Source organism: Sinocyclocheilus rhinocerous, unplaced genomic scaffold (assembly GCF_001515625.1).
Source record: "Sinocyclocheilus rhinocerous isolate Xijiao unplaced genomic scaffold, SAMN03320098_v1.1 scaffold377, whole genome shotgun sequence".
In the NCBI taxonomy this organism is placed as follows: Eukaryota; Metazoa; Chordata; class Actinopteri; order Cypriniformes; family Cyprinidae; genus Sinocyclocheilus; species Sinocyclocheilus rhinocerous.
Window position 1 is genome coordinate 143,116 of NW_015633195.1, and position 23,835 is coordinate 166,950.

General features: G+C 37.4%; 3 protein-coding genes and 2 long non-coding RNA genes across 6 annotated transcripts; 4 read left to right on the plus strand and 1 right to left on the minus strand.

Moving 5' to 3' along the window:
* Positions 1-19: 19 nt before the first annotated feature.
* Positions 20-1,071, plus strand: LOC107743847 (uncharacterized). Its single transcript, XR_001640429.1, has 3 exons — positions 20-99; positions 223-356; positions 1,016-1,071. It is a non-coding gene; the product is annotated as an uncharacterized LOC107743847 (long non-coding RNA).
* LOC107743848 (uncharacterized) lies at positions 1,060-1,942 on the plus strand. The gene is made up of 3 exons (XR_001640430.1): positions 1,060-1,123; positions 1,209-1,335; positions 1,588-1,942. It is a non-coding gene; the product is annotated as an uncharacterized LOC107743848 (long non-coding RNA).
* A 341-nt stretch (positions 1,943-2,283) lies between these two features.
* On the minus strand, positions 2,284-6,155 carry LOC107743845 (leucine-rich repeat and IQ domain-containing protein 3). The gene is given in 8 exon segments (XM_016557281.1): positions 2,284-3,533; positions 3,535-3,778; positions 3,859-3,961; positions 4,544-4,676; positions 4,840-4,970; positions 5,065-5,388; positions 5,468-5,769; positions 5,936-6,155. Coding segments are annotated over 8 exon segments (1,725 nt in total). The 5' UTR covers positions 6,051-6,155; the 3' UTR covers positions 2,284-3,160.
* A 46-nt stretch (positions 6,156-6,201) lies between these two features.
* Positions 6,202-9,983, plus strand: fpgt (fucose-1-phosphate guanylyltransferase). Of its 2 annotated transcripts, XM_016557279.1 has the most exons (4): positions 6,202-6,481; positions 6,646-6,813; positions 6,893-6,985; positions 7,706-9,983. In XM_016557279.1, the coding sequence occupies exons 1-4, from the start codon at positions 6,409-6,411 to the stop codon at positions 9,100-9,102; spliced, it is 1,731 nt and encodes a 576-aa protein (XP_016412765.1). In that variant the 5' UTR covers positions 6,202-6,408; the 3' UTR covers positions 9,103-9,983. The 2 variants fall into 2 exon arrangements, with proteins under 2 accessions (XP_016412765.1, XP_016412766.1); XM_016557280.1 differs by lacking the exon at positions 6,893-6,985.
* Positions 9,984-10,279: 296 nt separating this feature from the next.
* Positions 10,280-23,076, plus strand: LOC107743849 (serine/threonine-protein kinase TNNI3K). Its single transcript, XM_016557284.1, has 25 exons — positions 10,280-10,657; positions 10,873-10,981; positions 11,123-11,208; positions 11,444-11,541; positions 11,658-11,768; positions 11,886-11,984; positions 12,047-12,185; positions 13,373-13,517; positions 13,641-13,745; positions 13,894-13,988; positions 14,143-14,292; positions 16,059-16,145; positions 16,278-16,334; positions 16,568-16,660; positions 16,740-16,797; positions 16,885-17,079; positions 17,558-17,662; positions 17,848-17,900; positions 18,426-18,478; positions 18,735-18,867; positions 19,371-19,480; positions 20,971-21,030; positions 21,117-21,286; positions 22,069-22,148; positions 22,415-23,076. The coding sequence occupies exons 1-25, from the start codon at positions 10,468-10,470 to the stop codon at positions 22,489-22,491; spliced, it is 2,658 nt and encodes an 885-aa protein (XP_016412770.1). The 5' UTR covers positions 10,280-10,467; the 3' UTR covers positions 22,492-23,076.
* The last annotated feature ends 759 nt before the right edge of the window (positions 23,077-23,835 follow it).

The window sequence follows — 23,835 nt, forward strand, 5'->3', positions numbered from 1 at the left end:
TCCATGTCTTGGCAGATGTACCTCAGTTACAATAATGTTTCGGCACTGAAGATGTTGGCTGCCCGGACTAACTGGGTCTTAACCTCAGAGAAGAACAAGGTGGATAAGTTTTGTACACTTAAATTTTCCATTTTGTCTTTTTGAGATTACATGGGTGACTTGAGCAGTCAAAAATGTTGTAGATGCTTGAGGGAAATTAATGAGCTGAAACATTGTGCCCAGGTGAGTTTATACACACTGGAGGAGAACCAGATGTTGTGCTTTAAGGTGGAGACTCATGTGGCTGTGGCGGCCGAGCAGGTGTTTCTGTTACTGTCTGATCTAAGGCGAAGGAAGGCATGGGACCACCACTACCAGTATGTCAAATGCATTTTATATAACAAAAAAAGAAAATATTGAATTTTATAAGCGACAGACATTTAACAGCCATTTTTTAAAATGAAAATATAAAGTTTGGAGTTCTATTAATCCTAAAAATGTATCACAATGTCCACAAAAATATGAAAAAGTATATAAAAAGTAGTACACCTGTTTTCAACATTGATAATAATTAGAAACATTGTATGTTTCTTTAGCACCTAATAAGCATATTATAATGTTTTTTGTTTGTTTGTTTTTTGTTAAGATCATGTGACACTGAAGACTGGAGTAAATTCAGCTTTGCCATCACAAGAATTTATTACATTTAAAAAATAGTTGTAATATTTAAAAATATTGCTGTTGTACTGTATTTTTTATCAAATAAATGCAACCTTGGTGAACATGAGACTCAAAAACATTAAATCCTATTACTTTTAACAGAGTTTTTTAATTAATAAAAAAAACATTAAAATCTATAAATGAACACTTTTTGCTGCAATGTAAATTTAAATGAAATGTTATTTTTACAAGTGTCTTTGCTGTTTGTTACAATGGCTGGCAGATAAAATGATCAGCCACAGTTTCAAATTACTTGATTTAACGTAGAACGCATTATGATATTATAATTAACCATAATAAATATGCCTTAATACAGAGAGTGTGACGTGATAACCGACTCAGATGAAGACGACTCTGTGACTAAAAGAGGCAAAGTCCAGGACTTCATCCTCCTGGCCTCCAGGAGGCGCCCTTGTGATTCTGGGTAAACCTTAAACTCCTACAGAATCTCTATATTGTGTCTTTCCAAAGGGCAAAATAACACGTTATTACATCTTTGTCACTTTTAGAGACCCTTATTTGATTGCCTTGCGTTCTGTGACCCTGCCTGCGTACCCTCCCACTGAAGACTACAACAGAGGAGAGGTGCTCTGTGCTGGGTTCAGTATCTGGGAAGAGGAAAACACTTTCACTAAGGTAATAAATACACAGAAAGCCTAATGGACACTTATACTGAATGAGCAAATGAGTCAAAGTTCAAGAATTAACACGGCTTTAAACGTAGCAATCTCTTTAACTTAAATAATGTGCATGTACATTAGCCAATAACACCGTTTATAACTCATGTTTAGAAACTGCTTAGAGTGGTTCCTGGTGCTGTCATGTAGGTGTTAAAGTACTGAAGGTTAAGTGCGTTGGCTTACATGCTTATGTATGCATTTCTCTCAGATTTCTTACTACAACCAGGCCACTCCTGGCGTGCTGCCCTATATCTCCACTGACATCGCTGGGCTTTCCTCCAGTTTCTACTGCACCTTTGCCTCATGTAGCGCTTTCCTGGAGGAGAATAAAGAGAGTCTGGCTTCCCTGCCCACCTCCACCCTATGAGAAAGCTGAATTCAACATTCTATGTTCTTCAGAAATTGATTTCGTTTCTAAAAAAAAAAAGATTAGGGTCAAGATATATAGGGTTGACACAGATATTCACATTTGAGTTTAGTATAAAAGATCATGAACTTTAGGTACGTAAAACTCTTATTTTCCATACACTCTCAGAAAATAAAGGCACAAAACTGTCACTGGTACCCGAAGATACAAAAGCTAAAAGGTACATCTTTGTACCAAATTTACCTCTAAATGGTACATATTAGTACCTTAAACGTACATATTAGTACTTCAAAAGTACATATTAGTACATAAAGTGTACATATTAGTACATTTTGAAGGTTTATTGCTCCAGTGACAGTTTTATACCTTTTTGAATTTAGAAAAAGGCATTAGCATCAGTTATCAGGGGAGTCTTTTTTTGTTGTTGTATGTAATACAAAAAAATATGTAATATATAAATATATAGAGAATTGTTTTGTTATGTAGCCTTGATGAATAGTAATATTATAATTTAAAAAAAAGATAATTATTCTCTTTTTTTAGATATTTCACCTTTTAGACTTTAAGCTAGAATTTAGGGTCATGTGCAATAATGTAAAATTCTCTACAGATGCCACTTCCAGAAGTCTAAGCTAGCGTACTGCACTGTTGTCGTTCTCAATGACTCAAAGTACTCAAAATAAAATGAATAAACTTCAAACAGGTGGCAAGGTCGATATGTGGTACTTCCTGGGACATACGCAATCACGTTTGCATAGATTTTCAGTCTAGTTAGTGACGGATGTTAGAGTCTAGCTTTTCATGTCAGGCCAGAACAATGCATTGAATTTCACACTGCTGATACGCTGAACAGGACTTTTTTTTAATAAATACTGTTACATGTAGAAATTTAGTGTAGTTCATCTCTATTTATTGTCAAGCTAAACTTTCCTTGGCATTTAAAGATCCTCCTGTTACACTACGACTGTTGAGAACTATAGCAAAAAGTAATATATATATATTTTATTTTGCACTGCAATGATTTGAATCTGTTCTCCTGTTAATCTTTCTTAAGTGCTTATTTAAAGAGTGTAATAATGACCCAGTTAATGTGGAATTATTTGTTATGTAAAGTTGGTGGCTTAATACTAGTTCCTTAATACTTGTGCATGACGGACGGGGGTGGTTGTGTATTACTGGGAGTATTTTTGGATTCCTGTTATGTAATATTTTGGATTTTGAAAAGAGGAGCAGATCCTAATGTCTATAATGTAATCTCTGCAGACATCTTCTGGTAAGTACTTTATTATATTATACTATTCTGTACTATAGTGCAGTAAATCTGCTTTTGAAGCTACTGTACACAAAGGGTTCTAACTAACCAATATGTAAATGTCATATTAAACTGAGAGTTTAATCAAAAGCAATCATGCATTTATTGCTGGTTACCACGTTTCCATGTGTTGTATCTGAGCACTGCCCTCGCTAGAGAGTTGTGCTGTTGGCTGAAACTGCAAACCATCTCTTGCTCCTGGATCCTCATCCTCTTCTCTTCCAAAAACTGGGCATGTTTCTGACGCGTATGATGGATGTCCTGCTCCAGCTTGGCTCTCTGTAGAATGAGCGTTTTTTCCATATTCACCCTTTCCCGTTCCTGCCGCAGATGCACTTCTGTTCTGCGAGCCTCTCTAAAGATGTCTCGATGACCCTTGGCTACTTCACGGTCAATGTGGCGCTCAGTTACCTTCTCTGCAAGGTGTCTCTGCATTCTGGCTTTCTCAAATGCTTGGTGGGCTCTTTCAATGACTGAAGGGGGTGAGGCTGATTTTGTCATGGCAACAACCAATCATACGCTGCCCTGAAGTAATGGCAGGTGACTGCGACCGAGTGTGAAAATGGCTGATGGCCTCACGGATGTCCTGTCCTGCAGCTTTATGGGACCACAACATGTCACTCAATGGCTCACTCTGGTGGACCAAAGCTTTTAGTCCCAAAACACGAAAGGTTCCGTCTTCAATTTCTTCATTACAGGGACCAACAGTCACACTGATATCTAGACAAGCAAAACAGAAGCATTCAGTGAATCAAATCGGTCTCTTGGAGAGCTAACTAAAGCTAAAACTTCTGTTGTACCTTGGTCAAAAATGTTTAGATGGGCTTCAGATTTCAGACGAGGGGTGTTGCATGGTGCTTTTATGTGTTGTTGATTGTCATCTGATTTAACATTTGCAGCATCCTGTAAAACCAAATGCATGACTAATAAAGAGTCTACATTTAGATACACAAAAAATAATTCAATGCACCTGTTACCACAAATGCATTGTTGCAAGTAAAAAAAAAATCTTATTCATTTATTTAATTAAACTTTTTAAGATGAGTTTTGTTGACATAATAATGTTGATCATTACATTAACTTAATATTGTGTGTAAAGTAAACTTAAATTTCTGTGTTGATTGATTTTTTCAATTCAATACTTAAACTTTCTATCCATCAAAGAATCCTGAAAAAAGCAGCATTGTTTTCAACAATGATAATAAGAAATGTTTCTTAAACACCAAATCAGCATATTTAGAATAATTTCTGAAGGATCATGTGACACTGTAGACTGGAGTAATGATGCTGAAAATTCAGCTTTGCCATCACACATATTAAAATATATTAAGATATACAAAAGTTATTTTAAATTGTAATAATTTTTCACAATATTATTGTTTTGCTGTGTTTGTGATCCAATAAATGGTCAAATAAAACATTTAAAAAAGTTAATGAGCCCAAACTTTTGAATGGTAGTGTACATCAGTCAAATATAGTACATACTTGTTCAGGGTGGTCATCTGTGTCCTCTTTCATGGTTTTCTGAGACTGGGATTGTACCTGGTCATTTTCTGTCCTCAAAGGCATGGAAATGAATGGTTTCCCAGACGTTATCTGTTTCTTTGTACTGCAAAGCCTGACAATGAAGAATTCCTCTTAAAACCAGTTTCTCAACCCACTGAACAAAAATCCCAAATAATATCTTCATGATTGTTTTGTACTTTATAGTGAACAAAATAAGCATATAAAAACATTGCATAGCAAATATCAAGATGAATATAAAAATGCGGCATATTTACCCAAGACTTTTTCTAATTAAATGGCCTCGAATCCAGCGCTGTATAATAAGTGTAGGGGAATAAAAGGCCTGAATCCTGTTTATCTCAGAGATTATGTTATATGTCGCTTTCATCTCAGTCTCAAATGAATCCTGAGGAAGAAGAAAACATCAAAATATGTTTTTTTTTGCACATAACAGTAAACACAACAAACAAAGAAGACCAGGATAAATAATGAGCACTAACCGACTTTGTAGATGGGTACAAACTGACACAAAAATGTTGTTTCATGGCTTTGAATCGAAAGGGAAGAGACCAGTTTTGAATGATTTCCTCATCAGAGATAACAAAGTTGTCCAAGGCCTTCAGTGACCATATGTTGTTGACCAGACAGTGCCTGTAGCTCTTCTTTAAACTGAGCGGGGTGTCATAGAGAGTTAAAGCAGTCAGGTTTAAACAGCCCAACAGGCCTTTAATATTGTTCCAGGTTGACATGTTGTTGTCGTGTAGATATAGAAGTTGCAATTCTTTCAGATGACTCCAACATAAAGCATCAGGGAGCTGAACGATCTGAGCAGAAAGATGATTGTTAGTGATTTGTTCTCCTTAAAGTGAATCAAATATTCAGGGAAGCAAATTAAATAAATACCTGATTTCCTTTCAGATCTAACTTCACCAAGTGAGTACATTCCATCAGAGCTTCGATCCTGGTCAGAAAGTTGTCAGCCAAGATACAAATTCGCAGTGCTCTGCAAGATCCAATCTGATCCAGACTCTTTAAAAGCAAACTGCTCAATCTGACCATCAACATGTCCTCCAGATCTTTCTCACCCTCTGATGTCCAGTAGCCATGATCCAGTATCAGAGACTGAGAGCAGTTTACCAAATAGGCCCAGTATCCTTCCAGGGAATCCATTTTTATATCTTTGTGAAATGTATCTCTTCCATTTTCTGAAAGGAAACATTTTTCATATCACAAAAACATCCTGAGGCAGAATGATTATCAACACTACATGATTATTATAGTATTATTCCTAAAACATATGTGGACATATTTGCATGTTTCACTAAATTTAATCTGTTCAAATTCTCAATCTGCTCTTGAGTTTGTTCTTACCATGGTTTTGTGCCTGGCTCTCTTTTGTTGGCCGAATGATTCCAAGATAAAAGTTGCTATGACAACATCGTTTGGAAATACAAGAAGCTTCTCCTAACATTTTCTTGAAAACCATTCACACCACATTACAAATAAAACGGATATAGTTTTTTTTCGGGAGGTTGAATATTATAAGTAATTAATTCAGTTTAACGTAAATTAATTGATGGAGGCAGAGCGAGCAATCGAATACGGACGTCAGAGTTTGTTTGCCACGTGACTGGAACCCGGAAGTGCCAATGTAAACTAGTTACGGGACATATTCTGTAATCGAAGGGTTTTAAGTGACTTTTTGAAAACGGCAAATAGCTGATCATTGTCGCACATAGTTCCGCACATGATGTCCTTTTGTTGATTCATATTTGTCGTTTAATTTTTTTTTTCAGATTTTCTTGTAGTGATTTAGACAGATAGAGGACCTGCTGGTTCTCATAATGGCAGAGAGCTTAAACATCCATCTGCAAAAATCCACCAAGGAGAAACTTGACAAATTCAAACAAATGAGAGGTAACGTTTAAATCTTTAAACTTTTCTATTTAAAATATACAACTGTTCGACTTGTATTGACTTTTTTGTTGCTGAGAATATTCACTTGTGTGACATTGTTTGTTGCTCATGAGGGTTTTCTATAACTATAACAAGAGAAACAGATATTCATTTCCCATCCACAGGTAAAGAAGTTCAGTCTGATGAATTCTGGGATCTTGTGGTCATTACTGCAGTGGATGAGGACCAGAAGTCTGCTTATGAAATTCAGATCACTGAGAAACTGGAGAGGAAAGAACTGCCACTTAGCATCAATTATCATGTCTTTGCAGATCCTCCAGGATGCAAGATTGGTAAGATATACAAAAATATGTTTTAAAAACTGTATTTCATGTACATTTTTAAGAACTGTTTCTTCATCTGACCATACAGGTAATGGTGGATCCACTTTACATTCACTACAGTGTCTACATGATAAATATGGCAAGTCATTGTCAGGATTTAAAGTCATCCTTATTCATGCAGGTACTATTTTAATCTATATAATATTCATCAAACCTCATTCATGCATTTTGTTGATTGTTAATGAACCTTAATGTACCATTCTAAAGTTTGGGGTCGGTAAGATTTTTACATGTTTTTGAAAAAAATCTCTTATGCTTGCCAAGGCTGCATTTATTTGATCAGAAAAAATAAAAAATAAAAATACAGTAAAAAAACAAAAAACAAAACAGTGACACATTATTCCATTTCAAAATAATTATTTTTTGTTTGGATATATTTTAGAATGTAATGTAAATGTAATTTATTCCTGTGATGTCAAAGATCAATTTTCAAAAAATAAAAAATAAAAATACAGTAAAAAAACAAAAAACAAAACAGTGACACATTATTACATTTCAAAATAATTATTTTTTGTTTGGATATATTTTAGAATGTAATGTAAATGTAATTTATTCCTGTGATGTCAAAGATAAATTTTCAGCATCATTACTCCAGTCTTCAGTGTCACATGATTCTTCAGAAATCATTATAATATGCTGATTTTTTTTTTTACTAATTATCAATGTATGAAGACAGTTATGCTGCTTAATATTTTTGTGGAAACCTTTCTTTTCGGGAATCTGTGATGAATAGAAAGTTACAAAGAACAGCATTTATTTGAAATAGAAATCTTGGATATTTTGATTTGTGCACTTTTATTAAAATGTACTTATTTATCTATGCATTTTGTTACATATGCAGGAGGATTCAGTCAGCGTTTGCCCAATGCCAGTGCCCTGGGTAAATTACTCACAGCTTTGCCCCTGGGAAACCCTTTATATCAAATGCTGGAGCTCAAGCTTGCAATGTATGTGGATTTCCCCTCACACATGAAGCCGGGAATGCTGGTTACCTGTGCTGATGATATTGAGCTCTACAGTGTTCCTGCCCAAGAGAACGTGGTGTTTGATAAGTCAGGTTTTACTGCCTTAGCACACCCCTCCCCTCTCTCTATTGGTACCACTCATGGAGTTTTTGTTCTAGAACCAGCAGAGACGCCCAGAATTTGTGACATGGAATACAGAACTTGCTCTCAATTTCTGCACAAACCAAGCATCGAAAAGATGTTCAAATGCAATGCCGTATGCAAGAGGGAAGGAAAGGAGTTTGTTTACACTGACAGCACTTACTACTTTGATTATGGGACTTCTATGACCCTACTAACCTTGTTCAGTGAAATCAGCCCTCTGACATGTGAAATCGATGCTTATGGAGACTTTCTTCACGCCCTGGGGCAAAGAGCTACTGTGGATTACACAGAAAACACTGCCAACGTCACAAAGAAGGAAAACGGTCTCGTTGAGATTCGCAGAAAGATTTTCCATCGTCTCAAAGGCACGGCACTCAACGTCATCCTGTTGAACATCTCAAAGTTTTATCATGTCGGCACCACAGAGGAATACTTGTTCCACTTCACCGCTGACCCCTGTCTCAGAGCAGAACTCGGCCTGCTCTCTGCTGCCTTCAGTGTGTGCGACTTGGAGCCATCGGAGAAAACTAGAGTTTGCGTGACACACAGCATCCTGCATCCCAGTGTGACTGTATCCCAGGGCAGTGTTGTGGAATACTCCAGATTGGATGCTAGAGTTAAAGTCGGAAGTAGATCTATCATCAGCGGCTGCTGGATTGGCACGGATCTGTCAGTGCCAAGTGACACCTTCATACATTCTTTGGCTGTAAACCTGGATGGAAAAACGGGTTTTGTGACTGTGGTTTTTGGTGTTCGAGATGATCTAAAGAAAAGTGTATCCAGTCCTGCTCATATGAAAGCATTGAGCTTGTTTGAGGTTAATCTGGAGGACTGTGTTGGGCTCTGGGGTTTGTTTCCAGAGAAGGTCAGGTTCTCAGGAGACACAACTATGTGTAGTTTGTGGAACGCCTGCATTTTCCCAGTGTGCTCCAATTTAAAGGATTCATTCGTGATGTCACTGGGGATGCTGAAGGCACTGGATAGTGGAACCAATTTCACACTACTAAAAAATGCCACACTAACCTCTTTACAAGAAACTCTGCAGAACAAGAACCTAGAAGAAATGTTGAAATTTAGGAAAAAACTGTATGAAGACATTCTCAGGGTGAATTTAAGTAATTCGGTCTGAGCATGTGTGTGTAAATGATCAATAGTTTCATTGCATATACTGCCCGGCAAAGCGCAGTAAGTATGAGACAGTGCCTTCAAAGTTGTTTTTACTAAATTGATTTGATATCAGTTTTCACACACTGTTTTCTCTAAATCTGAGCTTAGTTAAATCAAAACGTATGTCACAGGAGATATAGTCCTGATTTTAGTCATAACTCAGTTTTGACAAAAGATTACTGCTTTTTGCCTTGTAGGGCAGTATAGCCATGTGACGAAAATCGTAAATTGCCCATAACAGACACTACAGAAATACCAAGATGGTGCACTCACGTTACTATGAATGGGAGAAAGGGCAACACGCAATATGGCAAAATAAGTCCCGCCTTCTGAATAAAAGAGCCGATTGCCAGTTAGTAAAGTCAACATGTCACTGTAGGTGCCTTTATAGCTCTGGTTGTCATAGAAACACATGCGCGTTGGCTGGGCCAGTCTGGGATATAAGCTTTTTTTTCTCGCTATTTGAGCATAAGATACAACTTTTACGGGATAGTTCATGTCAGATTTTGTTGATGAATTGAAATGTTTAAATGTGCTGCCCTTAGGAGTTACAAATATGGCTGCTGAGTAAAAATGGGACTTTGCATGTGATAACATATTCTATTTTGTTATGTATGCCAATTAGTATTTGTATGCCTATACTATAGTATTATTCTGTAACACTAGTTCTCTTAACTGTTGTATCAAACCTAGTCAATTCAATGTTTTGTTTATTTTATTAAATTTGTGTTGGATCAGTTTAATTTTGTGTGTGCAGATTTATTCCTTCTTCTATGTTTTACTAATTTATCTTGGAGCGTCTTCACAAAACACCAATCAAGGCATGATGAAGTCCAAAGTATATCATGTGCGTAACCTCAAAAGGAGAGAGAGGAAAAGCCCTCAAACTTTCTAAAGAGAAAAAAAAATCATATTCATCCATTTTAAACTTTGGTATTTGTTCCTCATGTTTTGTGGAAATTGTGATACATTTTGTCAGGATTTTCTGATTAATATAAAGTTTATTTAATTTTTTTTTATTATTATTTTTTTTTTTTTTTACATTTTACTGTCAATGGAATGCATCCTTGCCGAAAAGAATTAACTTCTTTCAAAAACTTCTTAAACAAACAAACAAAATCTGACTGACCCCAAACTTTGAATGGTAGTGCATTTCTTTTAGAGAACACAGAATCATCTATTTTAGACACATCCAAGTTCAGAGAGAAAAAGATAGAGAAATACAGTTGAGTCTTGATGCAGCTGTTGTCTGAAGAGAGAAATCGACCGTGGCTTCACCCTGTAATAGGTACAGATCCTCAGAGAGGTCAGCTGTCATTGTTGTCACATGTTCCACACTGAGGCTGATGTATTTTTAGCAGGGGCTGTGATTCCTTATCGGACTCTTCCCTATTGTGCCAAACAAAGCATTGTGTTACCACTGCATGAGACTTTCCCTCCAGCTAACCGTGTACAAAAGTTTAAACCAACCAGTCTGATGGGGAATTATAAATCAAGACCCACTCAAACCTGTACAGGTAAACATTGAGCTTCTTCAGTTGGCTGTTTGATTCATTCGGTTCATTGGTTCGGTTGATGTTAATATAAATAGATTAAGACTACAATATTTTCAGTCTTCCAATCCTTGTTGACATATACATTCTTTAATGACAGTGAGTAATGATTGTTCTGTATGTAAAATCGGATTATTGTGTCCATGTTGTGGTATTGATTCAATGTCGTTTTGCTTTAGATGAGTGGAAAAAGAAAGTGAGTGAGTCATATGCTGTTATAATTGAGAGACTGGAGGAAGACTTGAAAATTAAGGAGGAGGAGTTCAAAGAACTCAAGCATGTTTTCAGGTGAGACTGATTGGAACTAAGAGTTTTATTAGCCTCTTTTGTAGTGTACTATTATTAGTGTTTACAAATGTGGACTTCTATGTTAATAACACTACTGAGGAAAGTGAATGTGGAAATCTGTTTTATGTTTTTTTTATACAGCTCAGATGAAGCATTCAATAAAGTGAATCTGAATTATCGCACAGAGGGTGGACTGTCCCTGCTGCATCTCTGCTGCGTATGTGGAGGTAGATCTAAAACATGTTAAACGTTATCTGCTATAATGCAATGATATGTTAATTTTGAACATTGTATATGATTAATTCCAATGTACTTATGTTGAGTCACTATCATTTCACTTTGAAATGATATTTAACTTACTTTGTGGGAGCGAATTTCCCCCTTTTGATTGGCTTGATTCATTACCTTCAGTTGTTATGGTACTTTCATATAATTGAAGCTGTTTTCTTTTTTTGCTGCCAGGGAATAAAGCTCACATCAGGACCCTCATGCTGAAAGGTCTGCGTCCATCCAGACTTACCCGGAATGGATTCACTGCATTGCACCTGGCTGCATTCAAAGTCAGTCAAGGGTTAATAATCCCAAATACTGGAATCAATGATGTTAAAATAGTTTATGATGTATTTCAACAACAATATTGATGTGATAAGTGGTTATTTTTGTTTCTGTGATGTAGGGTAATGCTGAACTGGTCACTGCGCTGCTGCATGGTGGAGCAGATATCCAGCAGGTGGGGTACGGAGCCCTCACGGCACTACATATAGCTACTGTGGCCGCCCATCTTGAGGTGCGTGTTGGACCTGAAGATAAAGTATTTAAACCAGGTCATTCAGAAATTGTGATGGACTTCATATGAGCACATTTGAAAGACATATTCAAAAGGTTTTCCCTACTTTTCTTCAAGGTTGTTGATATTCTCTTGCAACACGGGGCATATGTTAACGTCCAAGATGCAGTGTTCTTCACCCCTCTGCACATTGCAGCTTACTTTGGCCATGAGCAGGTCAGTCTTTACTTCATATCATAAATTTCCAGGACTTCATAACAGCTTTTCTTGTGGAACAGGTATGCAAGCTCCTGATGAAATTTGAGGCTGATGTCAATGCAAGTGGAGAGGTAGGGGACAGACCGCTTCACCTGGCTGCAGCTAAAGGCTATCTGGGCATTGTCAAACTGCTGATGGGTGATGGCAGCAAAACTGATGGTGAGAGTTTTACTGTATCAGTATATCGACGTTTAACTCTTTCCTCGCCAGCATTTTTGGAAAAAAGTTGCCAGCCACCGCCAGCGATTTTGATGATTTTCAGTCAAATTGGATGGCCTCCAGTATATTTTGCTGTATGAATATTTGAATATGCAATACACCAAAATAAAGATCAGACCCTCTACTTTTACTCCATTTTATTCTATCTGTTTATGCTGGGTACACACCACAAGATAATCGGGCTGATTTTGGGCCGATTTCTCCCCTTCCGACAATCCTAGGTAATGTCCCGATTATCTTGGTGGTTCTAAAGATTATCCTATCAGATTTTCCTGTGGTGTGAGGTGTGTTAAGAGCGACTAAATCTGCTCGGAAGAACGTCAGAGGCGCCCCGATCGCAAATCGTAAATATTCAACATGATCAGATCAGAAATCCTGATGTGTGGGGGGAACATCACGGCACACCACACACTATAGGAGCAAAACGGTTAAATCTAGGATTTTTTGTCCTCATGTTTGTGGTCTCTCACATTTTGAAGATCTTATAAGATTTTAAAAATCTTTTAGTGTGTACCCAGAACGTCAGAGGCGCCCCGATCGCAAATCGTAAATATTCAACATGATCAGATCAGAAATCCTGATGTGTGGGGGGAACATCACGGCACACCACACACTATAGGAGCAAAACGGTTAAATCTAGGATTTTTTGTCCTCATGTTTGTGGTCTCTCACATTTTGAAGATCTTATAAGATTTTAAAAATCTTTTAGTATGTACCCAGCATTATCTGAACAGATTTGGAGAAATTTAGCATTACATCTCTTGCTCACCAATTGGTCCTCTGCAGTGAATGGGTGCCGTCAGAATGAGAACACATCACAATAATCCACAAGCAATCCACACGACTACAGCCCCCATCAGTTAATGCCTTGTGAAGTGAAAAACTGCATGTTTGTAATAAACAAATCCATAATTTGAAGGTTTTTAACTTTAAACCATTGCTTCTGGTTTAAAAAATGAGTCCTCTATTGAAAGTATTTATACATTTCTTAAAAAGAAATACTAAATCTGTTCTGATGTAGAAACAATCTTATCTACATCTTTGATATGGCCTGAGGGTAAGTACATTTTCAACAGGTTGACATTTTTGGGTGAAGTATTCTTTTAAAGCCTATCTCTCCTATACAGTCAATGCTCAAGACAATGAGGACCATGTTCCCCTTCATTTCTGCTCTCGATTTGGACACCAAGAGGTTGTCCGTTTCCTTCTGCAGGGCACCTTTGACATACAGCCGCACTCTGTCAACATCTACGGTGACACACCTCTTCACCTGTGAGTTCACACACAACACAAGGTGGCAGTTAAACTCAACAAATCGCTAAAGTGGAATTAAATAATCTGGAATCTGGAGAGCGGTTATAGTGATTGTTATTTGAGTCTCATATTTCCCATCAGAGCTTGCTACAATGGAAAGTTTGAAGTGTTGCAAGAGATTATTCAGTTGTCTGGCGCAGAGAGTCTGTCTAAGGAGAACATCTTCAGTGAGACAGCTTTTCACAGGTAACATTCCTCCTGACCACTTCCATTTGTTACATTTTCATTCATTTATGGGCATATATAGAAATGTGTATTCCTCCAATGACAGATTGGGTTAAGATACCTGCTGATATTGTTACACACTAAATGAAGGTCTAATTGTACTCTGTAGTGCCTGCACCTATGGCAAGAACCTGGAAATGGTCAAGTATCTGCTCAGTCAGAATTCTGTGAGCATCAACCATCAGGGGCGAGATGGACACACAGGTATGATGACAGCAGTAATCTGGTTTACATCATAAATGATGACAAAAATCCAGAAATATTCCTGCTCTCATCAACTGTAACTTGATGTTTCAATGTTCTAAGACAGACGTTATATGAGTTATGATGATAGTCTGGTTGATCTTTGAAACAACAGGTCTGCATAGTGCCTGTTTCCATGGACACATCCGACTGGTCCAGTTTCTTTTGGACAACGGGGCAGATATGAATCTGGTGGCTTGTGACCCCAGCCGCTCCAGTGGGGAAAAGGATGAACAGACATGCTTAATGTGGGCCTATGAGAAAGGTTATTTTATACATTTATACATCTATAAAGGTTATCTCTCTCACATATTTAACACACACATACACACACACACACACACACACACACACACACGACAGATTTTTGTAAAGAATAACGTTCCTATTTTCTGTATATATATATATATATATATACAGAAAATAGGAACGTTATTCTTTACAAAAATCTGTCGTGTGTGCACAATAATCCACAAGCAATCCACACGACTACAGCCCCCATCAGTTAATGCCTTGTGAAGTGAAAAACTGCATGTTTGTAATAAACAAATCCATAATTTGAAGGTTTTTAACTTTAAACCATTGCTTCTGGTTTAAAAAATGAGTCCTCTATTGAAAGTATTTATACATTTCTTAAAAAGAAATACTAAATCTGTTCTGATGTAGAAACAATCTTATCTACATCTTTGATATGGCCTGAGGGTAAGTACATTTTCAACAGGTTGACATTTTTGGGTGAAGTATTCTTTTAAAGCCTATCTCTCCTATACAGTCAATGCTCAAGACAATGAGGACCATGTTCCCCTTCATTTCTGCTCTCGATTTGGACACCAAGAGGTTGTCCGTTTCCTTCTGCAGGGCACCTTTGACATACAGCCGCACTCTGTCAACATCTACGGTGACACACCTCTTCACCTGTGAGTTCACACACAACACAAGGTGGCAGTTAAACTCAACAAATCGCTAAAGTGGAATTAAATAATCTGGAATCTGGAGAGCGGTTATAGTGATTGTTATTTGAGTCTCATATTTCCCATCAGAGCTTGCTACAATGGAAAGTTTGAAGTGTTGCAAGAGATTATTCAGTTGTCTGGCGCAGAGAGTCTGTCTAAGGAGAACATCTTCAGTGAGACAGCTTTTCACAGGTAACATTCCTCCTGACCACTTCCATTTGTTACATTTTCATTCATTTATGGGCATATATAGAAATGTGTATTCTTCCAATGACAGATTGGGTTAAGATACCTGCTGATATTGTTACACACTAAATGAAGGTCTAATTGTACTCTGTAGTGCCTGCACCTATGGCAAGAACCTGGAAATGGTCAAGTATCTGCTCAGTCAGAATTCTGTGAGCATCAACCATCAGGGGCGAGATGGACACACAGGTATGATGACAGCAGTAATCTGGTTTACATCATAAATGATGACAAAAATCCAGAAATATTCCTGCTCTCATCAACTGTAACTTGATGTTTCAATGTTCTAAGACAGACGTTATATGAGTTATGATGATAGTCTGGTTGATCTTTGAAACAACAGGTCTGCATAGTGCCTGTTTCCATGGACACATCCGACTGGTCCAGTTTCTTTTGGACAACGGGGCAGATATGAATCTGGTGGCTTGTGACCCCAGCCGCTCCAGTGGGGAAAAGGATGAACAGACATGCTTAATGTGGGCCTATGAGAAAGGTTATTTTATACATTTATACATCTATAAAGGTTATCTCTCTCACATATTTAACACACACATACACACACACACACACACACACACACACACACACACGTGTGTGTGTGTGTGTTTATATATACAGTATATATAGAAAATAGGACAGAAAATATATAGACAGATTTTTGTAAAGAATAACGTTCCTATTTTCTGTATATATATATATACAGAAAATAGGAACGTTATTTTTTACATTACATTTTCTAATTCTAAAGGCTAAACATGACTGAAAAATGTGACTGACAAATATACATTTTACTATATACATGTTATGATCCATGTGTGCATGTTCATTTTAGGCCATGATGCCATTGTTACTCTGCTAAAACACTACAAACGACCTCAGGATGATTCACCCTGCAATGAATATTCTCAACCAGGAGGGGGTATGAAACACTCTCCACATGTAGCCTGACAGATTTGTACTGTGAATTAGCTGTTTGGACAAATCTGTTGCTGTTGTGAATTTTAGGGAAAGTATGAGAAAAAAGTTCATTTTGTTGTTGTTTCTGTTGCAGATGGATCTTATGTTTCTGTTCCTTCTCCCCTGGGAAAGATCAAAAGTATGACTAAAGGTAAAACACACACACATACACAGTTAGCTGACTTCATGAATCACTGTTGCTATGATACTCTTTTTATGTCCTGAACTACTGCTACCCACAGTCACCAAAAACTTCTGAGAGACTGTGAGTCTCCAAACATCCTCCCACTGCGTAATTGCTACAGTTTAAGCCTTTAAGTTTGAATCTGTCAGAGACATTACAAATAACGTAAACAACTCCTGTTTACCCTCTTTTCTCCTCAGAGAAGGCAGATGTGCTCCTCCTGAGAGCAAGTCTTCCATCAAACTTCCACCTTCAACTTTCTGAACTGGAGTTTAATGAGATTATTGGATCAGGTATGTCAGTTTAATGATAAACATTAGCTCTCCCTGAGTCCCCATTAAACCCCAATCCTCTAAAACACTGCAACCATAGGCTCCTTTGGAAAGGTCTACAAAGGAAGGTGCCGCAATAAGATAGTTGCAATTAAACGGTAAGAGCTTTTTTTCTTGTTTTTCCTGATTGTCCTCCACATCATGTATACAAAGCAAACTGCCATGACCTTCGTACTTTTCCACAGGTACCGCGCAAACACGTACTGCTCAAAGTCGGATACAGATATGTTCTGTCGGGAGGTGTCCATCCTGTGTCGTCTCAACCACCCTTGTGTGATCCAGTTTGTGGGGGCATGTTTGGACGACCCCAGTCAGTTTGCCATAGTAACCCAATATGTGTCTGGAGGATCACTGTTCTCCCTGTTACACGAGCAGAAGAGGTGATTTTAAGAATACTATGTGTATGTATGTATGTGTATGCACTGCTGTTCAAGAGAAATTTGAATCCTTTTTCATTTATAATGTTACAAAAGATTTCTATTTCAAATAAATGCTGTTATTTTGGAATGTATTCATCAAACAGTCTTAAAAAAATGTCGGTTTCCACAAAAAAAAAAAATTCTAAACATTTCTAAAAAGAAAAAAAAAAATTCTAATTGGTGGAACTCGACGTTAAGGTCATGAATAGGGTCATTTTCAAAAACGTTAGAGATGTCCTGGCTAGCATAAGAGGAAGAAATCGGAAGCAATCTAGGATCTGTTTATAAGACCTGCATCAATACCACTAAGTGTCTGATTTGTACTTAATGCTCTATATGCAGTTTAAGGTGATCAACATCTCATTGATCTGTTTGATGATGGGTTTGTGCATTGATCAGTGGTGAGGAGGAGGTGTTCACTTGATGTCTTTACATCCAGAATCATCGATCTGCAGTCCAAGCTCATCATTGCCATTGATGTGGCTAAGGGCATGGAGTATCTGCACAATCTGACCCAACCAATCATTCACAGAGACCTCAACAGGTTAGTCACCATCATCATCATCGTCATCACACGCTTCGTTCAATAATCATGCTCTGTCCATTTGTTTAAACCATCCTATTACATGATAATCAGTATATTTTTAGACTGTCAAGGCTGGCAGCAGTGATGAAATGTAGTATTCTGAACTCTATTTTAAACCTCCCTTCATCCAATGATCTTTTCAGTCATAATATTCTACTCTATGAAGATGGGCACGCTGTGGTGGCTGATTTTGGAGGTAAAAAATGTCACATACACGAGGTACCTGAACAAATTTTTACCTCACTCTTTCCTGCTTTATTTTGTTAGAGCAAAAACAGTCGAGTCAGGTTGAAAACCTTGGATTCAAAATCAAAGTTATGCCTGGAAAAAAACTGAAAGCTTTAGGATTTTGAACAATTGAAAACAAAAACACATTTTTGCCATAAAATGAAGAAGAAATCGTGAATACTTCTTGGTCACTAATCAAATCTGACCATGTGAATTTCTTTGTGCAAATGGTCAGATTTTCTGGGTTCAAGATGCTCTTTGGATCATTGCAAATCTTGCAGGTGTCAATCAACAGCTTCAGTGCTGTGATCATAAAAGCAAAAGTGGGACAAACCAAATACTAAGACATGAAATTCATGTTTAAGATAGACTGTTCAGCCAAATTATTGTGCTGATAATATAATTTGTAATGAAAAAACTGTATTCGGTTAGTAAAAGTCACTTTTGATCTCCACAATTTATGTAATGAAAATACTTCTGTATTGTTCTACAGAGTCTCGCTTCCTGTTGTCTGTGGATGAGGATAATATGACTAAACAACCTGGGGTAAATGCGCTCTGTGTTCTTGATTAATTCCGTCTATTAATTATCACCTTAAAAAAGTAATGCATTAATAATCTTCAGCACATGCAGGCAGTTTTAATACTGCTTACATTGTGGTTTTGGCTCTCTTGTACGTCATGTTAAATACGTCAATGTGTCTTTGGGGGGAGTATGTGTGCCTGTCCTTTGGGGTTAGCAGGCGTTTTGTAAGTCACACATTGTTTTGTGTTTGTCATTTTGCTCTCATAATGCTGTGCAGAACCTGCGTTGGATGGCCCCTGAGGTGTTTACCCAATGTACACGCTATACGGTGAAAGCGGACATGTTCAGCTATGCTCTCTGCCTGTGGGAGCTACTCACAGGAGAGATTCCATTCGCACATCTCAAACCAGGCACTGTACTGCAATACCTAATATTGACCCTCATTGCCTATATTTAGTTATAAGGTTTAATTTTCTCTGTACTTGGGACTTTTTATGAGTTTTTCATCGTTATTTTCGAGTTGATTAGCAAAATATTAATTATAAAATAATTAAAATATTTTAAAGGAATTGTTCACCTAAAAATTGAAATTTGCTCACCCTCAGGCCATCCAAGATAATAGATGAGCTTGTTTCGTGATTCAAACAGATTTGGAGAAATTTAGCATTACATCATTTGCTCACCAGTGGATTTCTCCAAATCTGAAGAAACAACCCGTTTACATCTTGGATAGCCTGAGGGTGAGTACATTTTCGTTTTCTGGGTGAACTGTTCCTTTAAAAATATTATAAAATATTAAAACAGATTAAAATAAATATTTAAATGAAATGATTGAAAAAGTGTATTCATATAATAATAATATATCAATCTGAATTAACAAGGTCTCATTCTCATCTCTGTGAACTCTTTACAGCTGCAGCTGCTGCAGATATGGCATATCATCATGTCCGCCCTCCTGTTGGATACTCAATTCCCAAACCCATCTCAGCACTGCTGATGAGAGGCTGGAATGTCTGTCCAGAGGTGAGTGACCCACATCTAGCCCAACACATGCTCAGAAAATAAGTCACATACAGTAAGTTTATCAGGAGATATGCACACTTACTTTAAATTAATGTAAAATAGTTTTTAAAAAAAGCACTATGAAATTAAATTAGTTGCTTTTACATAGTTAATAACATTTAGTTAATATAACATTATAACATTGTTAATTGCTTTCTAGGTAAAAAGGGGAGAGAAAGCACAAAAATGATTGCAAGTACATAAAGCATTATTTAAAAACAGACCAAAGTTGAAACAAAGAGCTTAATCTAATTTAAAATCTTCAAAAATTCTTTTTCCGTCACCTTATCTCCAGGGGTGTGAAGTAACGAATTACAAATACTCACGTTACAGTAATTAAGTAGTTTTTATCAGTAATTGTACTTTTTTGAGTAGTTTAAAAATTGTGTACTTTGTTAATTGCTTTCTAGGTAAAAAGGGGAGAGAAAGCACAAAAATGATTGCAAGTACATAAAGCATTATTTAAAAACAGACCAAAGTTGAAACAAAGAGCTTAATCTAATTTAAAATCTTCAAATATTCTTTTCCCGTCAGCTTATCTCTGTAGCTCAGGACAAGTTGCATTTGTATTTCTGTTGATGAGCATCCAGTTGCTAGCCTACCGTGTCTCTCTACAGCAAACCTATGCCAGGTGTTTTCTCATATACAGCGTCTTTGCAATGTTCTCAGCGCTGGTCCCTTAGGTGCGTGGCTGAAACGGTGTCAAGCGTGCTTGTTAGGAATGTGCCCTGGTACCAAGTGCAGCTTGACACTATTCTCTAGACTAGAGCACAGAGCTTTTGCTGAGAAACACATTAAAAGAGCCAGTATGCTAACAGATTCCACAGTGCTTTCATTTAGTGTTGCTTTAAGAGATGTACAACATATTGTTAAACACTGTATTCAGTGATAATATTCAGTTTCAAAAAACTGCTTTATATTTTAATACATTACATTTTTTAAATAATGTAGTTTATTCCTGTGATTTTCAGCAGCCATTACTCCAGTCTTCAGTGTCACATGATCCTTCAGAAATCATTCTGATATGCTGATTTGATGCTCAAGAGACATTTCTTATTATCAAAGTTGAAAACAGTTGTGCTGCTTAATATCTTTGTGGAAACCGTTATGTATATTTTTTAGGATTCTTTATATAAATCTCAAAAGAAATTTCACTTTTAATAAATTTAATATATGCTTGCTATAAAAAAACAAAAAACAATATATATATATATATATGTATATATATTAACCCTGATCATTTCAACAGTGTATATATGGTGTTCATGGTCTTTGTAATGGTTAAACCTTCTTCATTTTTTTGTTTTGAAGTCCTTCACTCTGAATGATGCTTGGGCAGCGATCAGCGAGTCCTCTTCAGACTAGCAGCTGATTGGATAGCCAGAGATTATTTCCTGTACTTTAACCAAACCTCTCTGATGAAAAACCCTATTTTTGACTCTCTGTGACAGGAAAGACCTGAGTTTTCGGAAGTGGTTGCCAAACTCGAGGAATGCCTGTGTAACGTGGAGGTAGGTTACATGCACATAAATGATATGTCTACTATACATTTTTATCTATTTGTCCAGTACTTATTCATATTTCTATGTGTGTCCAGCTTATGTCTCCAGCCTCCAGTAACAGCAGTGGTTCTCTTTCACCCTCGTCCTCCACGGACTGCCTGGTAGCACGTGGCAGCCCTGGACGAAGTCACGTAGCTGCCCTTCGCTCGCGCTTCGAGTTAGAATACGCCCTCAGCGCCCGTGCCTATGCATTTTGGACCCAAAAGTACACAAACACACAAATCTATCACAAACCTATGCACTATCCAAGAATGAGACTATGATTTTGCAAACTAAGTTGTATTTGATAGGAAGAGTCCCCCACCAACTTATTGCCAAACTACTGTACATTAGTGTGAAAACAAATATGAATTTAAATAGAAGCCAATACGTCATACCCATGCATTAATGGAGGAGTCAGGTCACCATGCTCTTTTGTTTGGTCAGTGCCATGCAGTCCAACCACAACACTTCTGTACAGTCTGAAGTGCTGTTGCTTGGAAACCGAGGCATGAAAACAAAAGAAAGAGACTGCAATGAAACTTGCATGACATTCACACTGAGAACCTTTGCTGGTGGTCACCTCTTAATTCTTTATGGGTGGTGATGAATGTGTGTGTGTTGTGGAGGAACCTGGCAACTGTCAACAAAACCACCAACTGAGAAAATTACTAGAAGGAACTCCTACTTTGGTTATAATTTTTGCAATATGATGTTTTATGTAACCAGATCTAGCATTACACAGTTTGGTGGTAGGAGCAATAAATCAGGCTAAAGTGACACTGTGAATGACTAAATAGAAAACAAATTCAATATAGGATCATCTGAGCAGGACAAACCCTGCAAGGCCTCATTGAGCTGATATGACAACAACAAAGCAACAGAAGTGTATCCTATTTAGCATCATTAAAATTTCATATTGCACAAGAATCGTGCTTGTTCTGTGGTCTTTAGTGTAAGCCAATACTAATCGCATTGTTGAATCAATCCTCTCTTTTATTTTGACAGCTCTGGTCGGAGGTCTTCACAGGGCTTGTCCCTGGATGAGCTGAGGAGGAACATGCAGTTCCCACCCATTGACCGAAATGGTTCGTGCCCAACTGGAAATTATTATCAAACGTGTGATTCATCTGTTTATGTAACGGCTTAATGTGGGGGCAACATTGTTTTTCATTTTAATTTACATAAAATATGGCAACAATCATGTCGATATAACCCATGTGAATTTGATTTGAAGTTAACATGACATTTTCACAAAGATGAGAGCACTGTGTGCGTGTAAGCATATGGTGCAACAAGTGGGTGGTTGTATTAAAGTGCGTGTCAGTCACTGTGTTCCGTGCTGTTCCCGCAGGATATGTGTCAGATCCCATGAGCACCATGCGTTTCCATTCATGCAGCAGCAATGGAAGTTTTGAGGACAGCAACTAGAAGCAGCAACTCTCTGAAGAACATCACACACAAACACACTTGCATACATGACATATCTAAATTACCATAATTATGAGCTTCAAACACTATTCACATTGTTGTCGAAGTCATAATGTTCAAAGAGCTCTGACTTCTTCCAACCTCACAGTGATGTTGTACAAGGTTTTTTATATTGTGTTTGGTGATTCAATGTCAAGTAAATATCTGTATTTCAGTATTTTATTCTAATTTCAAAAGCAAACACTTTTTTTTAGACAAATAAGCCAGCGAGTGAAAAAGGAACTTGACAAGCTCATGACTGATGTAACCTAACAACACAGGCACTCTTAGAGCAATTTGTCCTTGCTTGTGGGATCGAAACAGCTCAAGTTTTGATTTAACTGCATGATCTGCATGATTATGACAAGGAACAAAGAAGGTATCATAGCAATGTATGTGAACTAATCCAATGTAAAATCATAAGAACACCATTAAACTAGTGCCAAAAATCAGCAAGGTGTTCATGTCATTCACATCACACTGTGCATCTGCATATTAAAGTGTTCTGAATACTAATTAGGAACCCAGAGGAAAGTGCAAGCATTGAGGTTTTAGTTCAATTCTGCAATACACCACACGATTTTTTACAGTCTGGAGAAGCTGACGCTAGTAGCCGAAAGTCAGAGGCAGAGCCAGTCTGCAGCTTTGAGTAGTCAGATTCCATAGAAAATTGCGTAGCGTATGATGGTCATAGACTCGGATTTTTTAGCTTCAGTCTATCCAGTCGGAGGATATAAAGCATGTTTGATATTTTGAGCTGATTTTAGAACGCATATTGTTTTCATTTATCATGCGTCTCCTAGCAACAGTGTACACGTTTCTGCATGAATTTTTTGTGATCGTAACAACTTTAAAGTCTGGTAGTGTACGATCCTCAGTCGTTTAGTGTATGATGGACAGTTTTTCCTCTGTGACTATTACAAAGTCAGTAAGTGTATGATGCCCAGTGTTTTAAAATCTTTTCAGATTTTAAAAGTTGTGTAGTATATGGCAGCCTTTAGTTAAGTTCTGAAGTGTCTGAAGTACGTCCGTATACTGCTAGTGCAGCCTGACCAACTGGAGGGCTCCACATCATGAATAATTAAATTATTTGTGCTGTGTGTCTCCTACGGTGTCTATTTTCAGTGGGCTGTTGATAGCTTCCCTACCAAGCACACAGGACTCACTATGGGTCTCTGATAAGGAAAAGCAAGTGCCATTATTTTAAACCCATTACTATGGGTTAAGGCGGGGGTGTCCAATCCTGCTCCTGGAAGGCCAATGTCTTACAGAGTTTAGTTCAAACCCAACAAACATGTCTGGAAG